At 41.6% G+C, this 27115-nt stretch overlaps 1 protein-coding gene and 1 pseudogene across 3 annotated transcripts in view; one reads left to right on the forward strand and one right to left on the reverse strand.

The window, feature by feature from the left end:
* The window catches only part of TMC7 (transmembrane channel like 7), a 51216-nt gene extending 31858 nt beyond the window's left edge, over positions 1-19358 (forward strand). Inside the window, exons 9-16 of one of the 2 annotated variants that reach the window (XM_081256605.1) lie at positions 1123-1280; positions 5325-5442; positions 5747-5844; positions 7487-7673; positions 9628-9758; positions 13419-13574; positions 16343-16421; positions 17269-19358. In XM_081256605.1, coding sequence (XP_081112731.1) covers positions 1123-1280; positions 5325-5442; positions 5747-5844; positions 7487-7673; positions 9628-9758; positions 13419-13574; positions 16343-16421; positions 17269-17343 — 1002 coding nt within the window. In that variant the 3' untranslated portion in view covers positions 17344-19358. The remainder of the gene's footprint in view (positions 1-1122; positions 1281-5324; positions 5443-5746; positions 5845-7486; positions 7674-9627; positions 9759-13418; positions 13575-16342; positions 16422-17268) is intronic. The other variant, XM_081256606.1, reaches the window with a different exon arrangement.
* Positions 2362-3793, reverse strand: LOC308629156 (mitochondrial fission factor-like; annotated as a pseudogene). Its single transcript has one exon. The product of its transcript is annotated as a mitochondrial fission factor-like (transcript).
* Positions 19359-27115: the final 7757 nt, after the last annotated feature.

The raw sequence follows: 27115 nt of genomic DNA on the forward strand, positions 1-27115 counted from the left end.
TGGCTGATATGATAGAGAACCTAAAATCAGAGTGACTAGTTTCCACTTCCAATAGAAAAAAAAAAAAAGCATCCAAAATAGAGTGTTTGGGCTACCTCCTCCTCCTGGAGTTTACAATGTTCAAATCCAGGCTGGACTGCCTGGATTTAACCCCCAACTGCACAGCTTACTATCTGGGGCCTCAGTTTACCCAAAATAACAATGGTTTAAAAAATCCAAGTTGGGGACTTCCCTGGCAGTCCAGTGGTTGAGATTCCATGCTTCCACTGCAGAGGGCACGGATTCAATCCCTGGTTGGGGAATTAAGATCCTGCCTCCTGCAGCACAGCCGAAACAAATTTAAAAAAAATAAAATAAAAATCCAGGTTGGTCTAGTGGCTCTGCTTCATGAAATCAATCATCAGGGTCCCAAGTTCTTTCCATCTTGTAGCTCTGCCATCCTTAGAATGTGGTCTTCTTCTGTATGGCACCGGGTAGCTCACACATTCACATTCTAGCCAATGGGAAGGAAGTGAAGGAGATGAGGAGAGCACACCCCTTCCCTTCAAGGGCAGGACCTGGAGGTTGCACTTAACACTTCCTCTTATATCCCTCTGGCCAGAATTTAGTCAGAGAGCAATTTACCTAGGAAGACAGTCAAATTTCCTAGGAAATTTAGTTTTATCTCAGATAGCCATATATGTGACTAAATAATCTGTTATTATGAAAGAAGGAGAGAATGGCTGTTCCAAGTCAATTAGTTCAGCCTTGAAAATGCTTTAAATTGCCCATTGATACAGAATACATGGATTTTTTATATTTCACCTTAATAAGTCCAGTAGAGCTCAGTTTTCTTCTAGTATGGTACTAGATAATGGTTCCTCTGTTTGAACACCCAAGGAAGGAGATGGCTTAGTTTTAGGTGCCATGTTGAATGAAACAAATGTGTTGTTTTCTTTGCTAAACATGTTTGGGGTTTTTTTTCTCCCTTACAGTTCTAATGAAATATAATTGACATACAATACTGTATAAGTTTAAGGTGTTCAGCATATGACTTGACATACATATAGTTGAGTTCTTTTAAGGTCAGTTCATTTGTGATGCAAATTATTATACTCCTGACCAGTTTTGTTATCTTCATAGGAAATTGACAAGATGGTTTTCGGAGAGAACCTCTTGATATTGTACCTGCCTTCTATTGTGATCACGCTGGCCAATTTTATCACCCCAATAATCTTTGCCAAGATCATCCACTATGAGGATTATTCCCCAGGCTTTGAGATCCGGCTGACAATCCTTAGGTAATGCCCAGACGTGCCAAGCAAGTCACCACTTGTCCCCTCCCCTGCCCACAGCAGACATTGCTAATCCATTGTGGTACCTTTCCCTGCTGAGCCAAGAATCCTCTTCAGCCTTCAGACAGCCCCCATGAATGAATCAGAGTTTGCATATGCAGGGAAATCTCTTTGACTTGAGTGTCTATATTTTTTTCATGTATTAGCACATCAACAGCTGAAGGCATAGGGTGGGGCCCTTGGAAGAAATGTTGCTCTTAAGATGTTAGAAAGACAAGTGTATACCAGCAGGAGAGTGAGGAAGTGAGAGAGAGAAGGGAAGGCACCTTATAAAGGGTATGTTATTTGGCAAGTTGCAACTGGGGCTCAGTCCTATGGGACAACTCTGGGAGTTTGCGTGGAAAATATCTTAGACTTTTCCTATGCAGGAGTGTTTGTCCTCCAACAAGTATTTGGCCTCCCCTGCCTAAGGGTGGCTGGCTCCCAGGGGCATTAACTCCCTCACACTTCTACCCCACTAGGCCCATGCATAGCCTTGGGAGGAGAGTTACAGTAGGAACTTGCCGTAGGAACCTGAGACTTGCTGGAGTCAGTGCTGAGAAAAATGTGGCCTAGTCACCGACTGTGTGTGCTACCATTGACTCTTTTTTTTTGGTTGACAGTTTATTAAATACACTACATTTGTACCTTATTCTGTAGTTTTTTTAAATCATTCACACATGGACTTTGTAAAAATGTACTTTATAGAAAACCATCTGCAAAACTAAAATAAAAATAAAAATGCACATTTTGCCCACATCTTAGATAAACTGCTGAAAATGTTAGGAATTATTTTATTGAAGGTGATCATGAAACATTAGGTGGCTTGAGTTTATTAAATCTGACACCAGACCATGACTTCAGTAGTGTTAATGTTGAAATGTGGATGCAAAAATGTCTGTTAACTAAACTGTTTAACAGTGTTTGAGAAACAGGACAAAATAAAGTATTATTTTTCCTTTACAGACACTTCTCTAAATCCATTTCCTATACACTTTTTTCTCTCCCATTCATAGAATTAGCTGTGCAGATTGATGAGGCAAAAAAAATTCCTTAAAAAAAACCAAAACAAACTAGATCCTATTTACAAAACATGCAAAGGGAGAATTTTAAGTAGGTGTTATGGCAAAACTGGTTAAAACTGTGTACAGTCAAGTGACAGAATATACCTTTACTTCTGCAAATATAAGTCTTTCCCCACCTCCTTTCTGGGAGAAATACATTTTCAGGGCATGGACTGTAAAACGGCATACAATGCAAAGACAGAAACAAAGAAGTTTGCAAATTCTTTATATTTCCAGCTGTTGAAACAGTATTTTTGAGAGTTGGGGTTACCTCTAGCCGTGAAACCAGAGCCAGCTATTAAGCAGCCAGAATGCTACAGTAATTGAATACATGACCATTTCTCTTTTAGCACGTTCTTTGTTCTCCTCTTCCAGAAGTTGTAGACGTCTATTTAGTTTGATTATCTTTCATCTTAATGAAGCTGCATCTACAACAGTCATGTCATCTGAGGTTCCTTCAATCGTTGTATCTGTATTTGAAATGCCGTACATGGAGTCAGTCCTGACCAGCTGTCCGTTTTGGCGAACAGCATTTTCACTCATAGAATGCCCTCTTTTTAGCCTGCCAACTGCATGGATTTCTTCATTTTGAAGGATTGGAGGAGGTCTTTCTAAATCCAGAAAATCTAGTGGTCTTTCACTTAGCGTAAGCACACGAGGTGGTATTTTTAGTGCCAGAGGTTTGAAGGGAGTTGACTGTATCAGGTCAAGATCTACTGGTCTTGAAAATGGAATGTCTTCATTATTTCCTGCTACAACAATTCTCTCTGGAACCTGCATAATCACACTAACATTTGAAACTCCTTCTTGGAATCCAGGTCAGCATTTGGTGGTGCTACCTTTAATTTTTCCGAGACCCTCATTCTCTGACTAATAATACCTTCGGTGCATTCCATCTCATACTGAGCTCGACTGATTTCCGCCATCTCAGCAGCAGTGGGAGAAGGAAATGCTGCCCCACTCACTAAATGTCTACCAACTACTGCTTGCTTTTTGGCATTATCTGCTTCTGTGCTTCATATTAAATCCTTTCACTTGCTTCAATATGCACGTGCTGGATTTAGAGCCACGTTTGTCCCCCTGGCCCGCTGGAGGGTCCCCGGCGAGGACCGCTGCCTGCCGGCTCCCGGGGCGCTCGGGTGGGCGCTGTCAGAGGCCGTGGGCCAAGCTCATGGAGGCGCGCGGGCAAATCACCGGCCTGAGAGCCCCGCAGCGGGCTACCACTGACTCTTTATAATTTGTTGTAATGTCTCTTCTCATACTAAACAAATATTCAGTTTCCTAAAAAAATAAAATAAAAAATAAAGAAATGGCAGGTGTAAAGCTGGGCCCAGGGAGTTAACAACACATGAGTTAAGGAGGACCAGGTGGGGAGTGTGTGACACTGGAATGTTTTCTGTCTGCTTCTCAAATGCCTCAGATGGTATTTGCATCTTTGTTTAAACAAATCTTTTTATTTTGGAAATTTTCAAACAGGACAGTATAATGAACCCTCATGTGTGCCCATCACTTAGTTTCAACTATTTACCAACGTTTTGCTGGTCTTGTTTCATGCGCCCCCCCGCCACTCTGCTTGATTATTTTCAGCAAGTCTCAGGCATCATGTCATTTCACCTGTAAACAGCTCAGTATATCTCTAAGTGACAAGAACTTTTCTTTTTAAACATAATCGTCATCACACCTCACAGAATTAAGTCAGTCCCCTGATGGAGTTGCATAGGGCTTTCTATGGTTGGTTCATTCAAACCAAGATCCAAAGAAAGGCCGCATGCTGTGTTGGGTTGTTATGTCTCTTAAGTCTCCTTTATTGTTTCAAGAATTCCCCCATTGTATTATGCTATTGATTTGTGGGAGAAGCTGAGGTGTTTGTCCTACAGAATGTTCTCTACTTTGGATTTAGTTCATTGTTTCCTTATGGTGTCTTTTGTTTTCCTGTATCCCTCCGCAAATGTAGATTCAGACTTTTTATTAGATTCCGTTTCAGTTTTTAGTTACGGAAACCTCTTCAGTGGTGCTAGGTACTCACGTCCGCCCCGAGGGAGGCACAGCATGTCAGGTGGATGATGTGGGTTTGCTCCCCTCCCCACACACTTTTTAATGTTTCTATATCATTTATTTTTTTTATTACAAACCAAACAATAGATGAAGCATCTTTTTTTTTTAAAAAAAAAAAGAGCCCTCTGCCCTCCTCTCTTGAATCCATTTTCCCCCAGCAGCCCTCATCTTCACAGTTCCTGTTGTTCATGCCAACGTTCACACGTTTTGTTTTCTTTTAAAAATAGGATTGTATCTACGTGAAACTCTGCAGTGTATTTTTTTCACTTCTCAGTATATCAGCCATCTCTCAAAGCTGATACTTAGAAGATTAAATTAGTTCTTTCCAGGAAGTGTTCTCAACGTGGCTACGTCATCATGGATTCAGGAGTTCCCAGCTTTGTGATCTGTTTTTTTCTCTGCCATTTAAAAAATATTGTGGTAAAATACATATAACATGAAATTTACCATCTTAGTCACTTTTAAGTGTACAATTCAGTGGCGTTAAGTACATGCTCAGTGTTCTGCTGCCATTGCCACTGTTTGGTTCCAGAACTTGCTCATCATCCCAAACAGAAACTCTGCGCCCATTTGTAGGTTTGCTGTTAAGAAAGGCAGCTTAAGTGGTTGAGAGTCTGCCTGGCAATGCAGCGGACACGGGTTCGTGCCCCGGTCCGGGAAAATCCCACATGCCGCTGAGCGGCTGGGCCTGTGAGCCATGGCCGCTGAGCCTCCGCGTCCGGAGCCTGTGCTCCGCAACGGGAGAGGCCACTATAGTGAGAGGCCTGCGTACCGCAAAAAAAAAAAAAAAAAGAAAGAAAGGCAGCTTCTCTGCACCCCAGCCCTGTTCCAAGGGGCCCACCTGCCCTGAGCCCTCCTCTTCCCATCCTCTCTCCTACCCTCTTCCCTGCAGGTGTGTTTTTATGCGGCTGGCCACCATCTGTGTGCTGGTGTTCACTCTGGGCTCCAAGATTACATCCTGCGATAACTACTCGTGTGAGCTCTGTGGCTACAACCAGAAACTCTACCCGGTGAGGCTGCGGGAATGGGCATCCTGCTCGGTGGGTCATTTGGGGGTAGTAGCATTAGGGTCGAGAGAACAGCCCATGAAGCCAAGGGTTTGAATCCCAGTTGATCCTCATTCTTGCTGTGTAGCAGAGTCTGGCACACCAGGCACTTCTAATTCTAAGGGCTTGAAAACCAAAGTCTGTGCTGGAGCTCAGAGGAGCATCCGCTGATGCCTTCCAGAGGCAGCAGGATCAGGGGCTGGAAATGGCATTGGGAGAACCTGGCTTTTTCTGCTCCAAGTCAGGCTCATTTCTCTCTGGGTTTCAGTGCTGGGAGACCCAAGTTGGGCAGGAAATGTACAAGCTGATGATCTTTGACCTCATCATCATCTTGGCTGTGACACTTTTTGTGGATTTTCCTAGAAAGTAAGTGTGAGGGGTACCCCTCTTATCTCCCCCTACCCCCTCACCCTTTCCCCCATCCCCACCACAGGTTCCCATCACAGCTGCTCTTCCCAAAGTGCTGGATGATTCCACATCCTGGGAACCACTGACAGCCATTGGTGACTTTGAAAAAGATCCAGGCCATCACCTCCCCCTGGTCCATGATGTGCCCCATTGAAAGGCAGCACGAAGCAGAAATGGTGCTGCTTTCCGCGGGGCTGCCATGGGGTGACATCTTGCCAGCCCCTCCGGGCTGCAGTGGATGCCACATTTCCTAGTCTGGGTCCAAGACCCAGCACTGCCGCTTCCTAGTCATGTGACTGAGGGCAAGTTATTTAAGCTCTGTGCCTGTTTTCCTACCTGGGAAATGGGAATAGTAGCAGTGCCTACCTCATAGCACTGTTGTGAGGATTAAATGACAAAATGCAGATAAAAGTACTAAGAATACTCCATGCCACAGAACTCAACAAAGCATTAACTGTCACCATTAGGATTGTCATTACTATGCTGTCATTAAAAAAAAAAAATTATCCTCAGCATCTCCTTGAGCCTTAAGTGAAACCCTGTTCACTTAATCACTTTTTTATCCACATGTACAAATTCTCCTGGTATATGCCAGAAGTCCAGTAAGCCCTTAAAAGTAAACATTAAAAAAGAAACTGCCCTTTTAAACAATTACACAAATATGATGTGAATATGTGCGTATTAAAGTTTTTTAATATTTAAACTTAAATACAGAAATCTGGAGAATAGTGAGAATTGTCTTTTGTTACCTTACCCCTCCTTCCCAATCTCACCCCACTCCACGGAGGTGACCATTGTTAACACTTTGGGGTAGATCCAGCAGTCCTTAAAAATAAAAACACACATTTGCATAAATACATGTGTAAGTAAACACACAGCCTTGCTGGAAGTGTTCTTTTTTACCCACAAATGGGATCCTGGTACATCCACATGGGTCCGCAGCTTGCTTTTTCTCCCCCATACAAACAAACTACCATGAACAACTTTCCCTGTCAAGGCATGTGGATTTTCCTCTCTCGTTTTAAGGACTGTATGTTATTCCACTGTACCCATGGCTTCTGATTTGTCGATGCAGCCCCTACTGATGGGCATTTAGGTTGTTTCCAATGTTTTTGCTGATATGTGGTAATGCTATAGTGAACAACTATGTGTGTTTATCTCAGGCCCCTGGTCCTAGGGTTTTTGTAGAAAGCTTCTAGGATTCCAGGGAGTAGCATGCAGGGTGGTAGGGTCCTCATAAGCCATTTTCTGTGTGGACGCACAATAGCTCAATACTTTTTGGATTGAGTGGCAAACTAGGGCACAGAGACTGCCCGTGTCATTTACTGTCAACTACAATGCAGTGAAGTAGGCTGTATTATAATCCCCTCACATTCCAGATGAGAAAAATGAGCCTTATCTAACGTTATTTGGCTGATAAACTGTAGATCTGAGACTTGTTAATGATTCCAGAGTTCACTGTATTCTACATCTTCTAGACATATGACTAACCAGTTTCCATAAGAAGTATGTGTGGAAACAGCCCTAATTTTGTGGATGTGGTTCTGTGGCCTTGGCAGACACTGTAGTCCAGGTGATAAATGGTCCTGTTTGTTTCCAGGATCCTGGTGACCTACTGTTCCTCTTGGAAGCTGTTTCAGTGCTGGGGACAGCAGGAGTTTGCTATCCCTGATAATGTCCTAGGGATCGTTTATGGGCAAACCATTTGCTGGATTGGAGCCTTCTTCTCACCCCTTCTTCCTGCAGTTGCAACCTTGAAGTTCATTATCATCTTTTACGTGAAAGAGGTAAGGAGAGGTGGGGTTGAGGGGTCAGTCACCGAGACCATCTTTGACCTTGCAAAACATTCGGCACACATGCTTGGAGCCCACCCACATCCCATTAGATGTATCAAAATTGCATCCCTTATTTGATACATATTTTTATTCTGGAAAAAAAGACTTTGAATGGATTTTCACATTTTTATCATTTTGAGAGTTTTGTTAAGAATGATTTTGCTCCTGTGATTTAAATGTTTTTTGTATGTAACTAAGAGTTGCGTTGCAATTGATTGATCAGTTGACAGTGGTTCATTTTGGTGATGTTTAACAAAAGGTTTATTAATTAAAGTTTTGTAGTTTTCTGTTTGGATTTTGGAGCTGGTGCATTTATTTTCAGTTCTCAATTATTTGTGTAGCTCCTCAAACAGCTCACAGGCCCTAGGCATTGTACCTGAACTAAGTGCTTAATGGGTGAAGTAGCTCTATAGAGGACTAACTTATCTGGGCTCATTAACCAAACTTTTTCTTTATTGTAGAGGCAATATATGCTCACTATTAAACATTTAAACAATACAGATATGTATTCCATCCCTTCTTCCAGAGGTAGCCTCTGTTAATAACCCCTGACATTATTGATCACCTATTATGCCAAGCCCTGAGGATTCATAAATGGAAGTAATAATAGTAGTAATAACAATGACAACGATACATCCTTTGAAGTAGGCACTGCTAGTAACCATATTTTATAAATTAGGAAGCTGAAGTTTAGAGAGGTAAGTAACAGTAACAGTCCAAGCTCACACAGCTTATAAATGACTCCTGAGATTTGAACCCAGATTTACCTCACTCCAGAGCCTAAGCTCTTAATCCAGTAGGCAGGGCCTTGAATTGGGTCATACTTTCTACCTGGGTGTTTTGGCCTTTGAAGAATGTTCTGATGCTTTCATTTGGCAACTTAAATTGGCTGAAGTCACCAAAGGAGAGATGGATGTGAGAAAGCTCAGAGGAACTTGTTCTTCTTCCAGAAAATGTGTTAGGCAGTGGTTTCCTAGTGTGTAGCCCAGTAAAGCCAGTGTAGGGGTAATGGAATGGGTCACAGGCACTGGACTGAGTTCTGACACCCCAGTCTGACTGGCCACCTGCCCCCAGACACCCTAACAGGACACCAAGTGTCCCTGGTGCTCAGTGCCCTCGGCTCACAAGATGTTCCAGCTGCTGCAGTCACAGGAGCTTGATGCCCCTTCCCGAGGCTGTAGCTTTCTAGAATATTAAGGAGGAATTGGATGCCTGTTAACTGTACCCCTCTCCCCGTCCCCACCTGATTTCTCCTTCAAGTCTTTTTTCCCTCAATGGAAATATTTATTTTTAATATATAGGAAAAATACATATGCTTGTAAAATTCAAGCAAATATCTCCTGTTTTGGTGTGTATATATTTAGTATATATTTAAACCCCTGTAGAGAATAAATACTTTTCGAATTCTTTCAAATCATCACATTGTATGCTCTTAAGTATCTTACCATTTTATTTGTCAATTATACCTCAATAAAGCTAAAAAAAGGAAAGAAATTTACACTAAAATGTTTAAAAAAATACTAAAAAAAAACCTTAAACAAGATCATACAGTACAGAGTTTTGGAATCTACCCTTTTCATTTCACAGTGCCGTGTAGGATATGAAGCTTTTCTAAGGGCTATGTGATTTTCCATTGTGTAGATGCACTTTAACCTTTAAGGAACCCCTTGGGTAGCTACTTAGGTTGCTTTCAGTTATTCCCTGTTATTAACAACTGTAGCAGTAAATATCCATATACTTATTTTTTGACCCATTTTAAAAATTTTGGTCTATACTGCTGACTAGAAAGCAGTATAGAAAATCTAGAAAGATTATACCGATTTACATTCTATAATACATGACTGTGCTCATTTATCCTCAAGGAAGCTGTGCTCTTAATTTTTCCTCTTTCTTCCTCTCCCCTTAGATAAGTCTTCTTTATACCTGCAAACCCTCTCCGAGGCAGTTCAGAGCATCTAATTCTAATTTCTTCTTCCTGTTGGTGTTGCTGATTGGGCTGTGCTTGGCAATAATACCTCTGACAATCAGCATGGCACGGTAAATATGACTTTGTTTTCTAGAACATTCCCTCCTTGACATGTCTGCCTTTTATGTTAAAGGCTTCATTGCATTCTTTATTGGCTTTCGTCACAGTGCTCCACCCTCAGAGGTCAGTAAGTCACTCCTGGCTCAGCCAGGCCCACCTTTGTTTCAGAATCTCCCTCTGGATGCTGGAATATCGTGGGTCACTTCTGAACTTGGGCTTGCAGGGTTCTCACTGTGTTTGAGAGTGTTGGTTGGCTCTATTCAACCCAGATCCCTTTTCATAGTATCTCTCTTCTAGTCCCCTTTGGGATTGTTTTTTTGTTTCTGATTATGAAGTTAATACATGGTCACTGAGAAGACTTGGAGTATCTTCTATTGCCAAGCACTGTGCTAGCTACTAGGGGTATAAAGACAATTCATGGCACAAGGAATGTAGTGTCTAGTGTGGAATTTGGAACAAGCAGAAATGCTCAGTCCTGAGGATGGGAAGTTGAGGGTTCAGATACCAGTGATGCCACTCCCTAGTGTTCTAACCATTTATACCAGAGGCTGGAAAGAGAGTAAATGATTTAGGTTTTCTGGGCCATATGGTTTCTATAACACCTATTCAGCTCAAGTGTTTACATATCATCTATGTTGCAGCCATAGATGATATATAAACTAACAGGCATGACTGTGTTCCAGTAAAACTTCATTTATAAAAATTAGGCTTGGGACTTCCCTGGTGGTGCAGTGGGTAAGACTCTGCACTCCCAGTGCAGGGGGCCCAGGTGCAATCCCTGGTCAGGGAACTAGATCCCACATGCATGCCTCAGCTAAGGAGCCCACGTGTGGCAACAAAGACTGGGTGCAACTAAATAAATATTAAAAAAAAAAAAAGGGCTGTGGGCCAGATTTGGCCTGTGGGCTATAGTTTGCCAACCCTTGACTTACAGTCTCATGGAATTCCATTTCTTCATCTTTATTTTATTTTATCTTATTTTTTTCCATTTCTTAATCTTTAAATGAAAAGTCTAGAATTTTGAATTCCTCTCTCAGGTTTTATTATTTTTTAAACTAACTTGAGTCTATATATTTTTATTGTAATAGTGGTATGTTACATATATTGAAAAATTCAAGCAGTATAGAAAAGGGTATAAATTAAAGAGAAAATATTGCTCCCCATTCCCACCTCTTAGTCCTACTCTAAGAGGTGACCACTGTTAACATTTTATGAACCCTTCCAGAAAGTTATTATGAAAAATGTATTTTTAATGCATATGGAATAATACTATTTGGCAGTTTAATTTTTTTTCACTTTATATTGTGCCCTTTTCCAGGCCAGCGCATAGAGAGCTCTCATTCTTTTAAAGTAATTTTTAGCTTTGATTTTTTTAATAAGAAATACATTCACATGGAGCAAACTCAAAAAGTATAAAAGAGTATATGGCGGAAGTTCATACTCCAATTCTATTTCCTAACTACTTAGTTTCTGTCTAAGACAGTCATATCTGTATGCGTTTGTCTCTCTCTCAGGGGTTCTTTATTCTGTTGTATGAATGGATCATAAATTGTTCATCCATTTCCTTAAACAACATTTAGATTGTTTCCAGGAATCTATTTTTATCCCTAAAATAGAGCTGCAGTGGAAAATTTCCTACACAGAACTTTATGATAAGAATATAGGCAATTCTTGTAAGCCTTAATATAATTTTTTCCATTGTAATTTTATTTTTCCCTACTTTTTATTTTGAAAAATTTTAAATCTATAGAAAAGTTGAAAAAAGCAACAATGAAAATTTATATACCCTTTACCTGGCTGTCCCAGCTGTTAACATTCTGCTATGTTTGTTTTCTCTCTGTGTATACATACGTTTTTTGTGTGTGTGATGATGAACCATTTGAAATTAAGCTGTAGACATCATGACATTTCATTCCTAAATACTTGAACGTGTAGTTCCTAAAACTAAGGACATTCTCCCTTCCATATATCCACAATAACATTATCACACCTAAGAAAATTAATGCCAATATCATATTCCTGCCATTTTCAAATTTCTCCAGTCCCAAGGTAGTCTTTTATAGCTTTATTTTTTATTTTATTTAATTAATTAATTAATTTATTTTTGGTACGCGGGCCTCTCACTGTTGAGTGGAGCACAGGCTCCGGACGCTCAGGCTCAGCAGCCATGGCTCATGGGCCCAGCCACTCCGCGGCATGTGGGATCTTCCTGGACCGGGGCATGAACCCGTGTCCCCTGCATCGGCAGGCGGACTCTCAACCACTGCGCCACCAGGGAAGCCCTATAGCTTTATTTTTTAAATGAAGATCTTTCAAGTTTTTTTTTTTTTTTTTTTTTTTTTGCGGTACGTGGGCCTCTCACTGTTGTGGCCTCTCCCGTTGCAGAGCACAGGCTCCGGACGCACAGGCTCAGCGGCCATGGCTCACGGGCCCAGCTGCTCGGCAGCATGTGGGATCTTCCCGGACCGGGGCACGAACCCGTGTCCCCTGCATCGGCAGGCGGACTCCCAACCACTGCGCCACCAGGGAAGCCCAGATCTTTCAAGTTTTACTCATTACTTCTCCTTAGTCTTTGATTCTTCAAACAGTTTCCTCACCACTAAATTAAGAGACTGAAGGGCAGACTCCCCACATTCTGGAGGTGTCTGATTGCTTTCTCACAGTGTCGTTTAACTTGACCTTCTTCTTCTTCTTTTAATTTCTGGCGCTCAATTTATTGTTGTTCTAAAATATCACCAGAGTAGCTATCTTCAAGTAACAGGTTCTTTTTTCTTTTTGAAGTATAGTTGATTTACAATGTTGTGTTAGTTTTAGGTGTACAGCAGTGTGATTCAGCCGTATATATATGGCTTTTTCTTTTTCACATTCTTTTCTGTTTTAGGTTATTATGAAATATTGAGTATAGTTCCCTGTGCTATACAGTAGGTCCTTGTTGGTTATCTGTTTTACATATAGTAGTGTGTATCCCAAACTCCTAATTTATCCCTAGCCCCCGGCCTTCCCCTTTGGTAACCATAAGTTAGTTTTCTATGTCTGTGGGTCTATTTCTGTTTTGTAAATAAGTTCATTTGTATCTTTTTTTTAGATTCCACATATAAGCAATATCATATGATATTTGTCTTTCTCTGTCTGGCTTACTTCACTTAGTATGATAATCTCTAAGTCCATCCATGTTGCTGCAAATAACATTATTTCATTCTTTTTCATGGCTGAGTAATATTCCATTGTGTGTGTGTGTGTGTGTGTGTGTGTGTGTGTGTGTGTGTGTACACACACATCTTCCTATCCATTCATCTGTTGATGTATACTTAGATTGCTTCCATGTCCTGGCTACTGTAAATAGTACTGCTATGAACATGGGTGTGCATGTATCTTTTTGAATTAGAGTTTTCTCCAGGTATATGCCCAGAAGTGGGATTGCAGGATCATATGGTAACTCTTGTTTTTAAACTTGACCTTCTGTCCTGAATTTCCTATAAACTGGAAGTCAGGTCTAGAGACTTGATGAGATTTCAGGATAAGCATTTTTGACCAGAATATTCCAGAAGGCCCATGAGGTCAGGCGGATCCTTGTGGGTCACTGTTAACAAAGCTTTGTGGGTATGCAGAGGAGGGATGCTCAGCCTGTGCTGCAGGCCTGGCCCTGAGCCCCGTGCTCTGTGTCCTGGTAGCATCCCTTCCTCCAAAGCCTGTGGGCCCTTCACCAACTTCAACACCACCTGGGAGGCGGTCCCCAAGATGGTGAGCACCTTCCCCAGCTCGCTGCAGTCTCTGGTCTATGGCATCACATCGGAAGCCTTCGCAGTGCCTTTCTTCATGATCATCTGGTGAGTGAGAACCACCTGGATTCTGCAGGTATTTTCCACTGTGGCTGGTGGGCTCCTCTCCGCTGGAAAATGGAGCTCACCCGCGACTCTTTTTTTTGTTTGTTTGTTTGTTTTTTGCGGTACGCGGGCCTCTCACTGCTGCGGCCTCTTCCGCTGTGGAGCACAGGCTCCAGACGCGCAGGCCCAGCGGCCACGGCCCACGGGCCCAGCTGCCCCGCGACACGCGGGACCCCCCGGACCGGGGCACGAACCCGCGACCCCCGCGTCGGCAGGTGGACTCTCAACCACTGCGCCACCAGGGAAGCCCTCACCCGCGACTCTTGATATGGTACCAAACCTCTCTGAGCCGCACTTTCCCATCTCTAAGATGTCAAAATAATACCAGTAGCAATTCTTTCAGAGGGTCACTGAGCAGGTTCAGGGAGATCCCACTTGTAATGGGGATCTGTACTTAGCCAGAAGCCTGAGTTATAAAATATAACCCAATAAATGTTGCCTATTATTATATTACTGATTATTCACAAAATTAGTTGCTCTTTGGAAAAGGAACTGATAACTGGGCTGAGAGAAGAGCACCAGACTAGAAGCATGCACTTGAACCCTGGCTCTACCACTTACAAGCTGTGTGGCCTCAGGTCATCACATACCCTCTCTGAGCCTCGATTTCCTCACCTGGAAAATGGGAATAAGAATGGCACATACCTCGTAGGGCTGTGAGAAGAAGGACACATGGTGAAGTGCTTAGCAGAGGACCTGGCCTTTAGTGAAGGCTTGGTAAATGACAAGTGTTGGGTGCAGGGGTGACGAGGGTTTTTGTGCAGTGATTCATTGTGAGTGTAATTCTAATCACAAATATCTGTTGAGGACTTACTTTGTACTAGGCATTGTTCTAACTATAGCCCATTCTCATTATTCATAAATTATGTATTTTTTTTCTGTATTGCAAATGTGCTTACTAGCTAAAATATTTTTGTAACCCAAAAATCAGTACTAATGGTGTTTTTTTTGGTGATTATTTGTAGACATGCATAGAGTAGCAAAAAATTTGAGTTGCCTGATGCACAATGTCTCAGTGCATTTGTGCTGCTATAGTGAAATGTCATAGACTGGGTGGCTAAACAACAGAAATTTATTTTTTACGGCTCTGGAGGCTGGAAGTCCAAGATCAAAGTGCCAGCATGGTCGGGTGAAGATCCTCTTCGGGCTTACAGACTTCTTGTATTCTCATATGGCAGAAGGGACTAGGGTGCTCTCTGGAGTCCCTTTTTTAAGGCCACTAATCCCATTTGTGAGGGCTCCTCATGACCTAATCACCTCCCAAAGGCCCCACGTTCTAATACCATCACCTTGGGATTCGGATTTCGCAACATATGAATTTGAGGGGGACACAAATATTCAAACCATAGCTCAGACTGTAACTTAAGTGTCCTTTTTGTGATCCATTTAGTGCAATGTTTCTTGCATTTTGTGCTTTTGGTTGGTGATTTCACTGTTCACGCGTAGAGCTGAAGTGCTGTCTAGGGTTCCTAAGTGCAAGAAGGCTGGGATGGGTTTTATGAAGAAAATATGTGTGTTAGATAAGCTTCATTCAGGCACATGTCATGGTGCTGTTGGCTGTGAGTTCAGTGATATGAAATAAGGTGTCTTGAAACAGAAACAGGGTTATGTATTAATAACCTTCTCTCTCAAGAAACATAAAACACAGTATTGATCAGTTGACAAAAATGTTGTGACCCGGGGCATAAAGGAACCTTTTCCGTATTTCCCCTTGGGGCACTGGTTCAGTGTTCCTGGAGACTATAGAACAGAAGAGAACTACCACAAATCACTGGAATTGATTGTAGCTTACATGTATTAACTCATACAATCATCACAGTTATCCTACGATATAGATATTATTAGAGGAAAACCCCACCATAATGCAAGAAAGGGGTTAAAAAATTTATTTGTTAAAGACAGGATACCTTTGATATTAATAAAATGATGTGGGGTTGCAGCCAGTTAGCCTGGAATTGCAAAGATCCAGAGTCCAGCAGTTCCATCCTAATCGATTCACCCCAGCTGTGGTTTGGCTGGCACCATCTGGTGGTGGTTACCTGATCTGGCTTCCACATCTTTGGGGGTCATTCTTGTCCTTGGCCATGAGGACTTCCAGAAGAGAAGACTGACATCACTGATTCCAGTGGCCCTCAGCCCTCTCTGGGGAGACTGGACAGGCAGCCACCTCCCCTGCACAGAAAACAGGAACCAATTGCCAGTTGCTTTTATTCAAAATTGTATTATCTTAGGCTTGTTATCACTGGATTTTCCTCTATTATCCCCATTTTATAGATGAGGAAACTGAGGCCAGGGAGGTTCCACAGTGATCATCCACAGCCAGTTCTTTCTGTGCTGAGCTGACCTTCTGGCCCGTCTCCTCCTCTCTCCCCTTTCATGTGTGTGCCAGGGGAGCATCAGCAGCTTTTAATATTAACTCTAGAAAGCAAGGCAGGAATCAATCTCTGCTGCCACTGCCAAATAAAACCCCTCTGGCTGTTTTTTTTTTTTTTTCTTTTCTTTTTGTTGGAGTATAGTTGATTTACAATGTTGTGCTAGTTTCAGATGTATACCTCTGGTTGTTTCTGATGCCCTCTGCTTGGGAGACATGAGGGTTTTCTTTCTTTTTTTCTAACAAAAGTAAAACTGTTCCTGGCAAAGTGTGTCGGGTTGTCTTCCAGTGGCCTTCAGATGGTACAAACTCCCTAGTGACCTCTTGCCTTTTGTTGCAGTCTCATTATGTTCTACTTCATCGCCCTAGCAGGAGCGCACAAGCGGGTGGTTGTCCAGCTCCGAGAGCAGCTGTCCCTGGTAAGGAAGCACCAGTCCCAGGGGCAAGGCTGGGACATGTACCCAGGACACTGAAAGGAATGGGGAGCTTTTCCCAGGGAGAGGGTGGGATTTCCCATCACCACTCCCCCAGAACCCTGCCTTCAGGCTCGGCCTCCTCCAGCCCCATTCATTCCCTGACTCATCCATTCCCTCAACATTTGTATCCTCATACTGTGCTGGGATACACAGGTGAAGAAGAGAGACAAGGCTGCTTAGTAGTTAAAGAAAAAAGATAAATTCCAATTGCGATAACTGGTATGAAGATGATACAGAGAGGTAGTTAGAGTGGCGGGTGGACCATCTGCTGCTGAGATGGTGGCCACAGAAGGAGGCGGTGACGGTGTAACTGAGACTCGAATGATGAGAGGAGCCAATTATGGGAGATCTTGGGCATGAGAGTAACAGGCAGAAGGTACATCGACGAGTGAGCCGGGCACTCCTGGGCCCTGGGGGAAGGGCGGTGTGGCTGGAGGGTGCAGGATGATGGGGAGAGGCAAGGCGATGCTAGAGTCACAGCATAGCTGGGGTCACAGCATCACCTGAGGGCTCTGGTGGGAAGTTTGGGTTTAATTCTGAGTGTGATGGGAAGCCATTGGAGGGTGGTAGGTAAAAGTCTGATGTTCATTTTTAAAGGAACATTTTTAGAAGGCTGCTTTGTGGACCAGGGGCTGGGGAGGGAGGAAGAGTGAAAGAGGCAATTTGGAGGCCATTGCCATGGTCCAGTGGTTATTACCTACCAAGTCTGATAGGTAATTTCTTAGGTCGAAATAATGGTATTTGTTTCCAAATATATTGAATGTGCTCTTGAACCTGTCTGTGTTTTTAGGAAAGTCGTGACAAGCGTTATCTAATCCAGAAACTAACAGAAGCCCAGAGGGATATGAGGAACCGGCTAGACTGACGGGGAGATGCTGCAGCGTGCGGTTTACAGGCTGGCCTGGTGACCTGCCAGCCTACACCATCCACCTGAGATTTTAGCAGAAATTTTTAAATATATTTTTCTGGAATTCGGGCCTTTCCTGCAAGTGGCTCCATACGTGCAGCTCCAGTGCCTGTGTTTACATAAGCCAGCCCCTGATTAATGCTTTAGGGACTTAGAAAAGTAGGTTTGCTTGAGGCCCAGCAGCTCAGGCTCAACCAAAACACTGAAGCCATTGAAGCTTTTCAACCAAAATTGCAGAGAGACCATTTATAGTTTTACAAGCTTATTCATGTTGTCTTTTAAAGTTAACTGTAGAGGTCATCTATCCATGAGCCTGGGTTAGTTCTTTGGAGCCAGGTTCTGGGGGTTTAGGCTGAGGAGTGTTCCTTAAGAAGTAGTAACTCTCTAGGATGGTTCTGTAGACTTAGAATGGAGACTGGATTTTTTTTAAATGGAGAAACCCTTGAATTGTGATGTTTGGACCAGATGGTGGGAGCATGAAGAGGATGGTTGTGTAATTTCAGCTACATGAGAATATGTAATATGAGAATAATATTATAGGAGAGAAAAGCCCTTCCTTCTGTGTGAGTGAGCAAGGCCCTGAGTGCCCTGGATTGAGCCCTATGAGGAGGGGAACAACGGCAGGATGGCAGCCTGGATTTCGTAGCTTCCTGGGCATTTTGCTACAGCTTTGTTACTCAGGGCAAACTGCCTTTAAGGGCCTGGATACCCACAAAACTTCCGTCCCTCTAGTCCTTGGTTTGGGGACTTGGCAGAGTGCCATCAAGATTAAGAGGCAAAGTTTGTCTCTCAGTCTTCCAAAGGCCATTTCCCGTCCTGCACTGAGGTCTCTGAATGACACTTCATGGTTCGGAGCCAGGCTGGAAAGGACCGTTGAGTCTTTGAGTGTTTTGGCATGTGGGTTGCAGCATCAGGCCAGCCTGTGCCAGTGTACCAAACTAGACTGAATGCTGGCGTCTTAAATGTACATATTCATATTTTTAAGGGCTATTGTTTCTCTTGTGCTTAAAATTTTTAATTTTATTTTACAAAACATGCAGAGTGTCTCTTCAAATTTCCGATACCATAAAAACCGTATGCAATAAATACCTCATCATAAGCTTACCTGAAATTGATAGCTTTAAACCTTTTAATATAAGCCTAGATTATGGTTTAATGTAAGCAGTTTTCATTCTAATACCTTCAAAATCTTTTTCAAAGTACTGTAGTTTTGTAACGGACTGTTTGTACCCTCTTTCTATTGTTTTCCTTCCTTTCACTGGCTCTAAACCTTTCCTGGGGGTAGCCTGGAATTTAAAGGTGGGTGCAGGTTTTAGAAAGCTGCTGCTGTGAAGAATATTTACCCCCCCTCCCCCTTCCCCCCTCCCCCATTACTCAAAAATGATTGACTCCTTGCTCTGAGAAGCAAAACAAGCTCACCATAGTTAACATATTTCTGTATACTTGTCCCTTTGCCAAACAATTTTATTTTCTGCTCTTCTACAGGTAGTATTAACACGGGATATTTTTATACCTATAAAACTGATGAGCTTTCAAGCTTCTCTTATCTTGTTAAGATTTATGAATTTTTAAGTCTAATAACTAGTATCATGGAATTTTGAGCAAATGAAAGTTCATTCCATCCTCACTTTTAAAAAATTCTAAATTGTTGGCATTTTTGCCTAGAGAATTTACATGTATAACATTCTTGCCTTCACCATGCTTCTGAAAACAGTCAAGTTTTCTGTGTGTGGGGTGTGTGTGTGTGTGTGTGTGTGTGTGTGTGTGTGTGTGTGATGGAAGCTCTGTTTTCTTTCCCTATTATTATACTGAAATATGCTAATATATTCATTTTAGTTAAATGCTGCTAATTTGCATACTTCTTACTTGAATGTTTTTATATATTTTGATAACTTTAATAACTGCAGGTGATGTCTGTATAATTGTTAAAGTGCAGCTCTCGCTAACAAATGTGCATTACAACTACTGATTAAACTATGTCTTGAAGGTTTTAAAATGTGATTGTGTGTATTTGAATTCTTGGAGGCGTCTTGTTAGCAGTCAAGTGATCATGAAAGCTGTAACAGTTTGTAAAGTTGCTCTTTACCTTTTCCTAGAATCAGAGAGAAGAAAGAAGTGTTTAATTATAGAAAATCATCAAATGAGTGCTTTTAAGACTTGCTTTTAAGCCAAGGAGGGATGTGTGTGTGTGTGTGTGTGTGTGTGTGTGTGTGTGTGTGTTTTAAACTTAAAAAACATAAAGTTATTTCAGGACTCCCCATCCCACCTCCCACTGCTAATAATGCTTATTTTATTCTCCCAGAAAATTATATATTCAAGCAGATATGTATCTGTAGTTGTATGTGTGGTATTTATTTATTTATGAGCTTTTCCATTTTTTCACCTTAATAACATCTTGAAGATCTTTATATGGAGAGTAGCTACACATTCTTTTTAAGGACTACATGGTATTCTTCCATTGTGTCAGTGTATACTTTCATAATCATTCACCAATGCTGGATACTTAGTTTTCAGTCACTCCCCCCTCCCATCCCCCTGCCCCGGACCCCACACACACCTCATTACAAGTACTCGGAGCTGGAATTTTGAAAGTACATGCAAACATTTCTCTTTTCTCTGTTCTATCCCATTGGCTTCAGGTTCTTGTTCTTTATCAAGGTGGCCTTGCACTTTCTTGCAATCACAAAATATTCTAATTCCAGCAAAGAGAAGAATCCAGTTTGGCAAGTCTTTAGTTTGTATTAACTCTTAAGTTAGCAAAGTAAATTCCTGCAGCTACATATCTGATTGTAGATACCCACCTGAGTAAGTATTGGAGAAGAAAGGAATTAATTTCCTGGGATGGCACTGCAAGGTCTGATCCCTAGGAAGATAGAACGTCTGTGTCTTCTTTATATAGGGTGTTGCTTTATTAGTAAATTCCATTTGGTGTATTGTCTTTCCAATGCATGGGATGTGCTTGGGACATAGAATGGCTTTGTACTTTCTTAATTGTGTAATTTTGTATAGGTATCTTTACCACTGTGAGATAAAGATCCTTATCTTTAAAATGGAAAAATAATATAGACATTCACTTCTATTTTTGAGGATTGAATTAGGGAATAATAAGCCTTTTCTTTATGAAATTTTGTATTCTCATTACAAAAATACTTGTTTATTATAGAAAATAAAGGGAACATTGAAAGCTACAGAGAAAAAAAAGTAAAAATCATGTATGAGCAATATTTGTGGACATCCACTGTTAGTCTTGGCAAATTCCCTTTAAGGTAGAAAGAACAGAGTGAGCGAGGGAGGATGAAAAGAAGAGAAAGAAAAAAAATTGGTATTCTCATTTCTTTTTCATAAGTGTTTTCTCATTTTATCCAAAGTTCTTTATAAGCACTTCAGTAGGTTACATAACATCATACAGATGGATCACAATTTTTTTTTTTTTTTAAGTTTTTGGCCGCACTCCACGGCATGTGGGATCTTAGTTCCCCGACCAGGGATCGAACCCACACCTCCTGCATTGGAAGGCAGAGTCTTACCACTGGACCGCCGGGGAAGTCCCCACAATTTTTTTTAACATTCTCTTGCTGCTTAACATTTTGTTTTCAAATATCCCTGATAATAAATGAGACACACAAATCTTTGCAAATATTTTTTCCTTTTTTTTTTTTTTTTTTTTTGAGACAGAGACCTGGAAATGGGATTACAGCCAAGATTTTAAGGCTTTTGAGAGCTAGATTTACACTCAGGAGCTTTACATGAGAATGTTACAACACCCTCACTTTCATCAACTATTTGGATTTAAAAAGGTATATAATAGTCAATCATAATTTTAAATTATTGCAGTGTGTTAATTTGAAAACAATTAGCAACATTATTTTACAATAGCAAGGTATCTTAAATATTTTATAGTAACGGGTAATTGAAACACAAAAGACCCTGAATAGCCAAAGCAATCTTTTTTAAAATTATTTATTTATTTATTTATTTTTGGCTGCGTTGGGTCTTCATTGCTGTGCGCGGGCTTTCTCTAGTTGTGGTGAGTGGGGGCTACTCTTTGCTGCAGTGTGCGGGCTTCTCATTGCGTTGGCTTCTCTTGTTGTGGAGCACAGGCTCTAGGCCTGTGGGCTTCAGTAGTTGCAGCATGCAGGCTCTGTACTTGTGGCTCACAGGCTCTAGAGCGCAGGCTCGGTAGTTGTGGTGCACGGGCTTAGTTGCTCCGTGGCATGTGGGATCTTCCCAGATCAGGGCTTGAACCCGTATCCCCTGCATTGGCAGGAGGATTCTTAACCACTGTGCCACCAGGGAAGCCCATAGCCAAAGCAATCTTGAGAAAGAAAAACGGAGCTGGAGGAATCAGGCTCCCTGACTTCAAACTATACTACGAAGCTACAGTAATCAAGACAGTATGGTGCTGGCACAAATACAGAAATATAGATCAGTGGTACAAGATAGAAAGCCCAGAGATAAACCCACACACATATGGTCACCTAGTTTATGACAAAGGAGGCAAGAACATACAATGGAGAAAAGATAGCCTCTTCAGTAAGTGGTGCTGGGAAAATAGGACAGCTACATGTAAAAGAATGAAATTAGAACACTCCCTAACAGCATACACAGAAATAAACTCAAAATGGATTAAAGACCTAAATGTAAGACAGGACACTCTAAAATTCGTAGAGGAAAACATAGGAAAAACACTCTTTGATATAAACCACAGCAAGATCTTTTTTGACCCACCTCCTCGAGTAATGAAAATAAAAACAAAAATAAACAAATGGGACCTAATAAAACTTAAAAGCTTTTGCACAGCAAAGGAAACCATAAACAAGATGAAAAGACAACCCTCAGAATGGAAGAAAATATTTGCAAATGAAACAACGGACAAAGGATTAATCTCCAAAGTATACAAACAGCTCATGGAGCTCAATATCAAAACAAACAATCCAATTAAAAAATGGGCGGAAGACCTAAAGAGACATTTCACCGAAAAAGACATACAGATGGCCAAAAGGCACGTGAAAAGATGCTCAACGTCATTAATCTTAGAGAAGTGCAAATCAAAACTACAATGAGGTATCACCTCACACGAGTCAGAATGGCCATTATCAAAAAATCTAGAAATAATAAATACTAGAGAGGGTGTGGTGAAAAGGGAACCTTCCTGCACTGTTGGTGGGGATGTAAGTTGATACAACCACTATGGAGAACAGTATGGAGGTTCCTTGAAAAACTAAAACTAGAACTACCATATGACCCAGCAATCCCACTATTGTGCATGTACCCTGAGAAAAGCATAAATCCAAAAGAGACATGTACCACAATGTTCACTGCAGCACTATTTACAGTAGCCAGGACATGGAAGTAATCTAAATGTCCATCAACAGATGAATGGATAAAGATGCGGCACATATATTACTCAGCCATAAAAGGAAACAAAATTGAGTTATTTGTAGTGAGGTAGATGGACCTAGAGTCTGTCATACAGAGTGAAGTAAGCGAGAAAGAAAAACAAATACCATATGCTAATGCATATGTATGGAATTTTTAAAAAATGGTAGTGACGAACGTAGTGGCAGGGCAGGAATAAAGACGTAGACATAGAGAATGGACTTGAGGACGGGGGCGCTGGGGGAGGGGGAAGGTGGGGTGAAGTGAGAGTAGCGTCGACACATATACACTTCCAAACGTAAGATAGCTAGTGGGAAGCAGCCGCATAGCACAGGGAGATCAGCTCAGTGCTTTGCGACGACCTAGAGGGGTGGAATAGGGAGGGTGGGAGGGAGGGGATATAGGGCTGTATGTACGCATATGGCTGATTCACTTTGTTGTACAACAGAAACTAACACAGCATTGTGAAGTAACTATACTCCAATAAAGAGGTATATATATATATATATATATATATATATATATATATAGAGAGAGAGAGAGAGAGAGAGAGAGAGAGAGAGAGAGAGAGAGAGAGAGAGAGAGAGATGTATAATCCAAGGGTGTAAAGTAAAAAATGAAAGCCCCCTTCTCACTATCCCAACCCCTTGAAGTTAGCATTATTAAACGTTTTGCTGTACATCCTTTCAGATATGCACCTTTGATTTTTTGCCCTCATATAATTAGACATTTGAAAAATTATTTCTGTTCCATAGATTCCTAGAAGTAGGATTATTGTATCAGTGGATATGCATTTTTTAAAGTGTCCAAATTTTTTTTCTTAAGACTTCATTTTTTTTACAGCAGTTTTAAGTTCACAGCAAAACTGAGGAAGGTACAGAGATTTCCCATATACCCCCGCCTCCACACATGCACCGACTCCCCCACCAGAGTGACATATTTGTTACAATTGATGAGTCTACATTGACAGATTGGATATAGACTTAAAAGTAAGAAATATGTTGCTAAATCTTCCCTTCCCAACCCTCCCCTTAAGAAACCAATTTGCGCCAATGTACGTTCTCACTAACAGTAAAGTGGAAATAATAATAGCAATAATAAATGTTCTCCGTAGAAAAACTAAAAATAGAGAAAAGGAGTAGGAAGCAATTTAGTATGTGAACCGCAATACCTAGAGATAACACTAATGACCATGTGGTGAATTTCAGAATGTAATTTCTACTATTTTAAAGTGGTTACTAGAGAAAAATCTCCTATATTGGTAAAGCATAAAATACAATGGCTATGCCAGTAAACAATTCCTTCATGGTCCTCTTTCCCAGGAACTGAGCTGAGTAATCTTTACCCGGTCGGGATCTTTGAAAGAACAATTTAGCATTCTCATCTCCATGGCAACCCTTTACCCTGTCGGTCTCCTGAGTGATTGATAGTGATCGCATCCAATAGAATCTTTTCATTTGACGTTTCCAACCAATCGAGTGGAAGCAGGTGGCCCAGGGCTTTTCCACCGAGGCAAGAGCGGGTCTTATCTGCCTACGTCGGCCGTGCGTCATCAGTCTGCGCCAAGGGCACGGTTGCTCTCTTCAAGGAGTGACTCACCTGTTGCCGCGGCAATGAGCTGTGCCCGGGCGGCGGCGGCTTGCTGTCTGTGGCAGCTGCGCACGGGCGCCCCGAGGTCCCTCTCAGGTAAAGGGGGAGCATGACTGTGGCCCCGCCCCGTGCCGGCGAGCCAGGGAATTTTCTCCTGAGGCTTGGGTCGGAGAGGTCATGGGGAAGACGTTCATACGTCACAGGGCTGCGACGGAGCGCGACTGAGCGGCTGGAAAAGCGGGGCTAGGCCGGTAGTGCACCGCGGGTCCACCGGGCCGGAAGTGGGGTGGTTTTCCGCAGTAACCGTCTGGAGCGCCGGTTCCGGGTCGGCGCATTGGGGATGACCTAATTGCGCACCTGTTACGTGACGTCACTGCAGGTGTGGTCGGCGTTCCGGACTGAGGACAGCTGGCGACCTTAAAAGTTTAGTGTCTCGGGGACGGGGGGTGGGGTGTCCTCCTCGTAGCCTTTGCTCAGGGCCTCGTAGGTAGTCCTACGACCAGCAGCGTCCGCTTGCCCCCGACACCTCCACCCCTCACCCCGGAGCTTGTTAGAAACGCGAATTCTCAAGTCCCTCCCCTGACATACTGGATCGCTATGTCAGTATTTTAACAGGACCTTCGAATGATTCGTGTGCATTTGCAAGTTTGAGAGGCACCAAGGTATTGGAAGGAGCATCGAATTGGGAGTAGGGAGACTTAGGCTTCGATCCTGGCTCCTCCTTTCCTCATTTCATCCGAGCTGCCTCAGAAAATTGTGAGGTCATTTTCTCAAAGTTAAATCATTCGTGTACCACCTTCACGACTTTTGCCTTATAGCAACACCACTTGTATTTTGATTACTAAAGTTTTTTTTTTTCCTAAACCGTGTCCCATTTTTAAATTAAGTAATTTCACGGAAACTAGATCCTTATTGTAAACGGAACTAGTATCGCCTGTCCCAAGAAAAGTAATCATAAAAAATAAATACGCTGAAAATAAGAAGTGATTGTATTAGATACTGTTGCCTACCAAGGCTTGAACCCAAGATCATCTTTCTTTCTGGTAAGAAAGGGAGATTAGCAAGTGTTAGGAAGATGTTTAAGATGCGTCAGCTGTAAACTGAGACGTCTCACATCTCCTTGATGAAGACAAAAAAATTGGAAGAGAATAACTCTTGCTAAAAAACATGGGTGTTATTTAATGCATGTTCATAGCCACTTAAGGTCTTCCTATAAACCACATGAAATCTCCTAGGTACCATCATAGGTATGTGTTTCACATTTTGGGAAAACATGAATATAAAATGATGCATTTGAGAGCTCCTAGCACTGGGCCTCAAATTTATTATTTCTCAGTTTTATTTTAAAGTGTGTGACAATTCAGGCAAAACTCAGAGGACTGTTGAACATGATTTTTAATGCTCCTTAGTTGAGCCAATACAGAATAAGAATCATTCTTTTTCATTTAAAGAGTTACTTTGCTTCCTGTATCTCATTTTACCTTCATGATAACTCAGTAAGAAAGGTTTTATTATTGCGTGTTTTCCCTTAAAAAGGAAATAACCTGATCATTCCCAATTTTGTATGTAAGAAATGGCAATTCTGAATTGTCTAAGTTCTGTGTTAGAGACAGGATATGTATTTTCTGGCTCTAGCTCTGTGCCCCATCTGTGATCCATACTGTAGAAATATGTTGCTAAATCTTCCCTTCCCAACCCTCCCCTTAAGAAACCAATTTGCGCCAATGTATGTTCTCACTAACAGTAAAGTGGAAATAATAATAGCAATAATGTTTTCTGAAGAAAAACTAAAAATAGAGAAAAGGAGCAGGAAGAAATTTAGTATGTCAACCCCAATACCTAGAGATAACACTAATGACCATGTGGTGAATTTCAGAATGTAATTTCTACTATTTTAAAGTGGTTACGAATAGAGAAAAATCTATATTGGTAAAGGAGATTTTTAGAAATAATGTTTTGCCCATCTGTGATCCATACTGTACTTTTTTTTCCTTTTCCATTATGGTTTATTACAGGATATTGAATATAGTTCCTTGTGCTATATAGTAGGACCTTGTTGTTTATTTTTTATATAGTAGTTTGTATCTGCTAATCCCAAACTCCTAATTTATCTCTCCCCCACCCCCTTTCCCCTTTGGTGACCGTAAGTTTGTTTTCTGTCTGTGAGTCTGTTTCTTAAATAAGTTCATTTGTTAATTTCTTAATAATTTCACATTTTAGATTCCACATATAAATGATATCATATGGTATTTGTCTTTCTCTGTCTTACATCACTTAGTATGATAATCTCTAGGTCCATCCATGTTGCTACAGATGGCATTATTTCACTCTTTTTTATAGTTGAAGAGTATTCCATTGTGTGTGTGTGTGTGTGTGTGTGTGTGTGTGTGTGTGTGTAGGTAGATAGACCACATCTTCTTTATCCGTTCGTCTGTTCATGGGCATTTAGGTTGCTTCCATGTCTTGGCTATTGTAAATAGTGCTGCTGTGAACATTGGGGTGCATGTATCTTTTCGAATTAGAGTTTTGTCCAGATATATGCCCAGGAGTGGGATTGCTGGATCATATGGCAACTCTGTTTTTAGTTTTTTGAGAAACCAAAACCATATTGTTCTCCATAGTGGCCGCACCAGTTTACATTCCCACCAACAGTGTAGGAGGGTTCCCTTTTCTCCACACCCTGTCCAGCATTTGTTATTTGTAGACTTTTTAATGGCCATTCTGACGGGTGTAAGGTGGTACCTCATTGTAGTTTTGATTT

This window comes from Mesoplodon bidens, assembly GCF_964165515.1.
Source record: "Mesoplodon bidens genome assembly, chromosome: 15".
In the NCBI taxonomy this organism is placed as follows: domain Eukaryota; kingdom Metazoa; phylum Chordata; class Mammalia; order Artiodactyla; family Ziphiidae; genus Mesoplodon; species Mesoplodon bidens.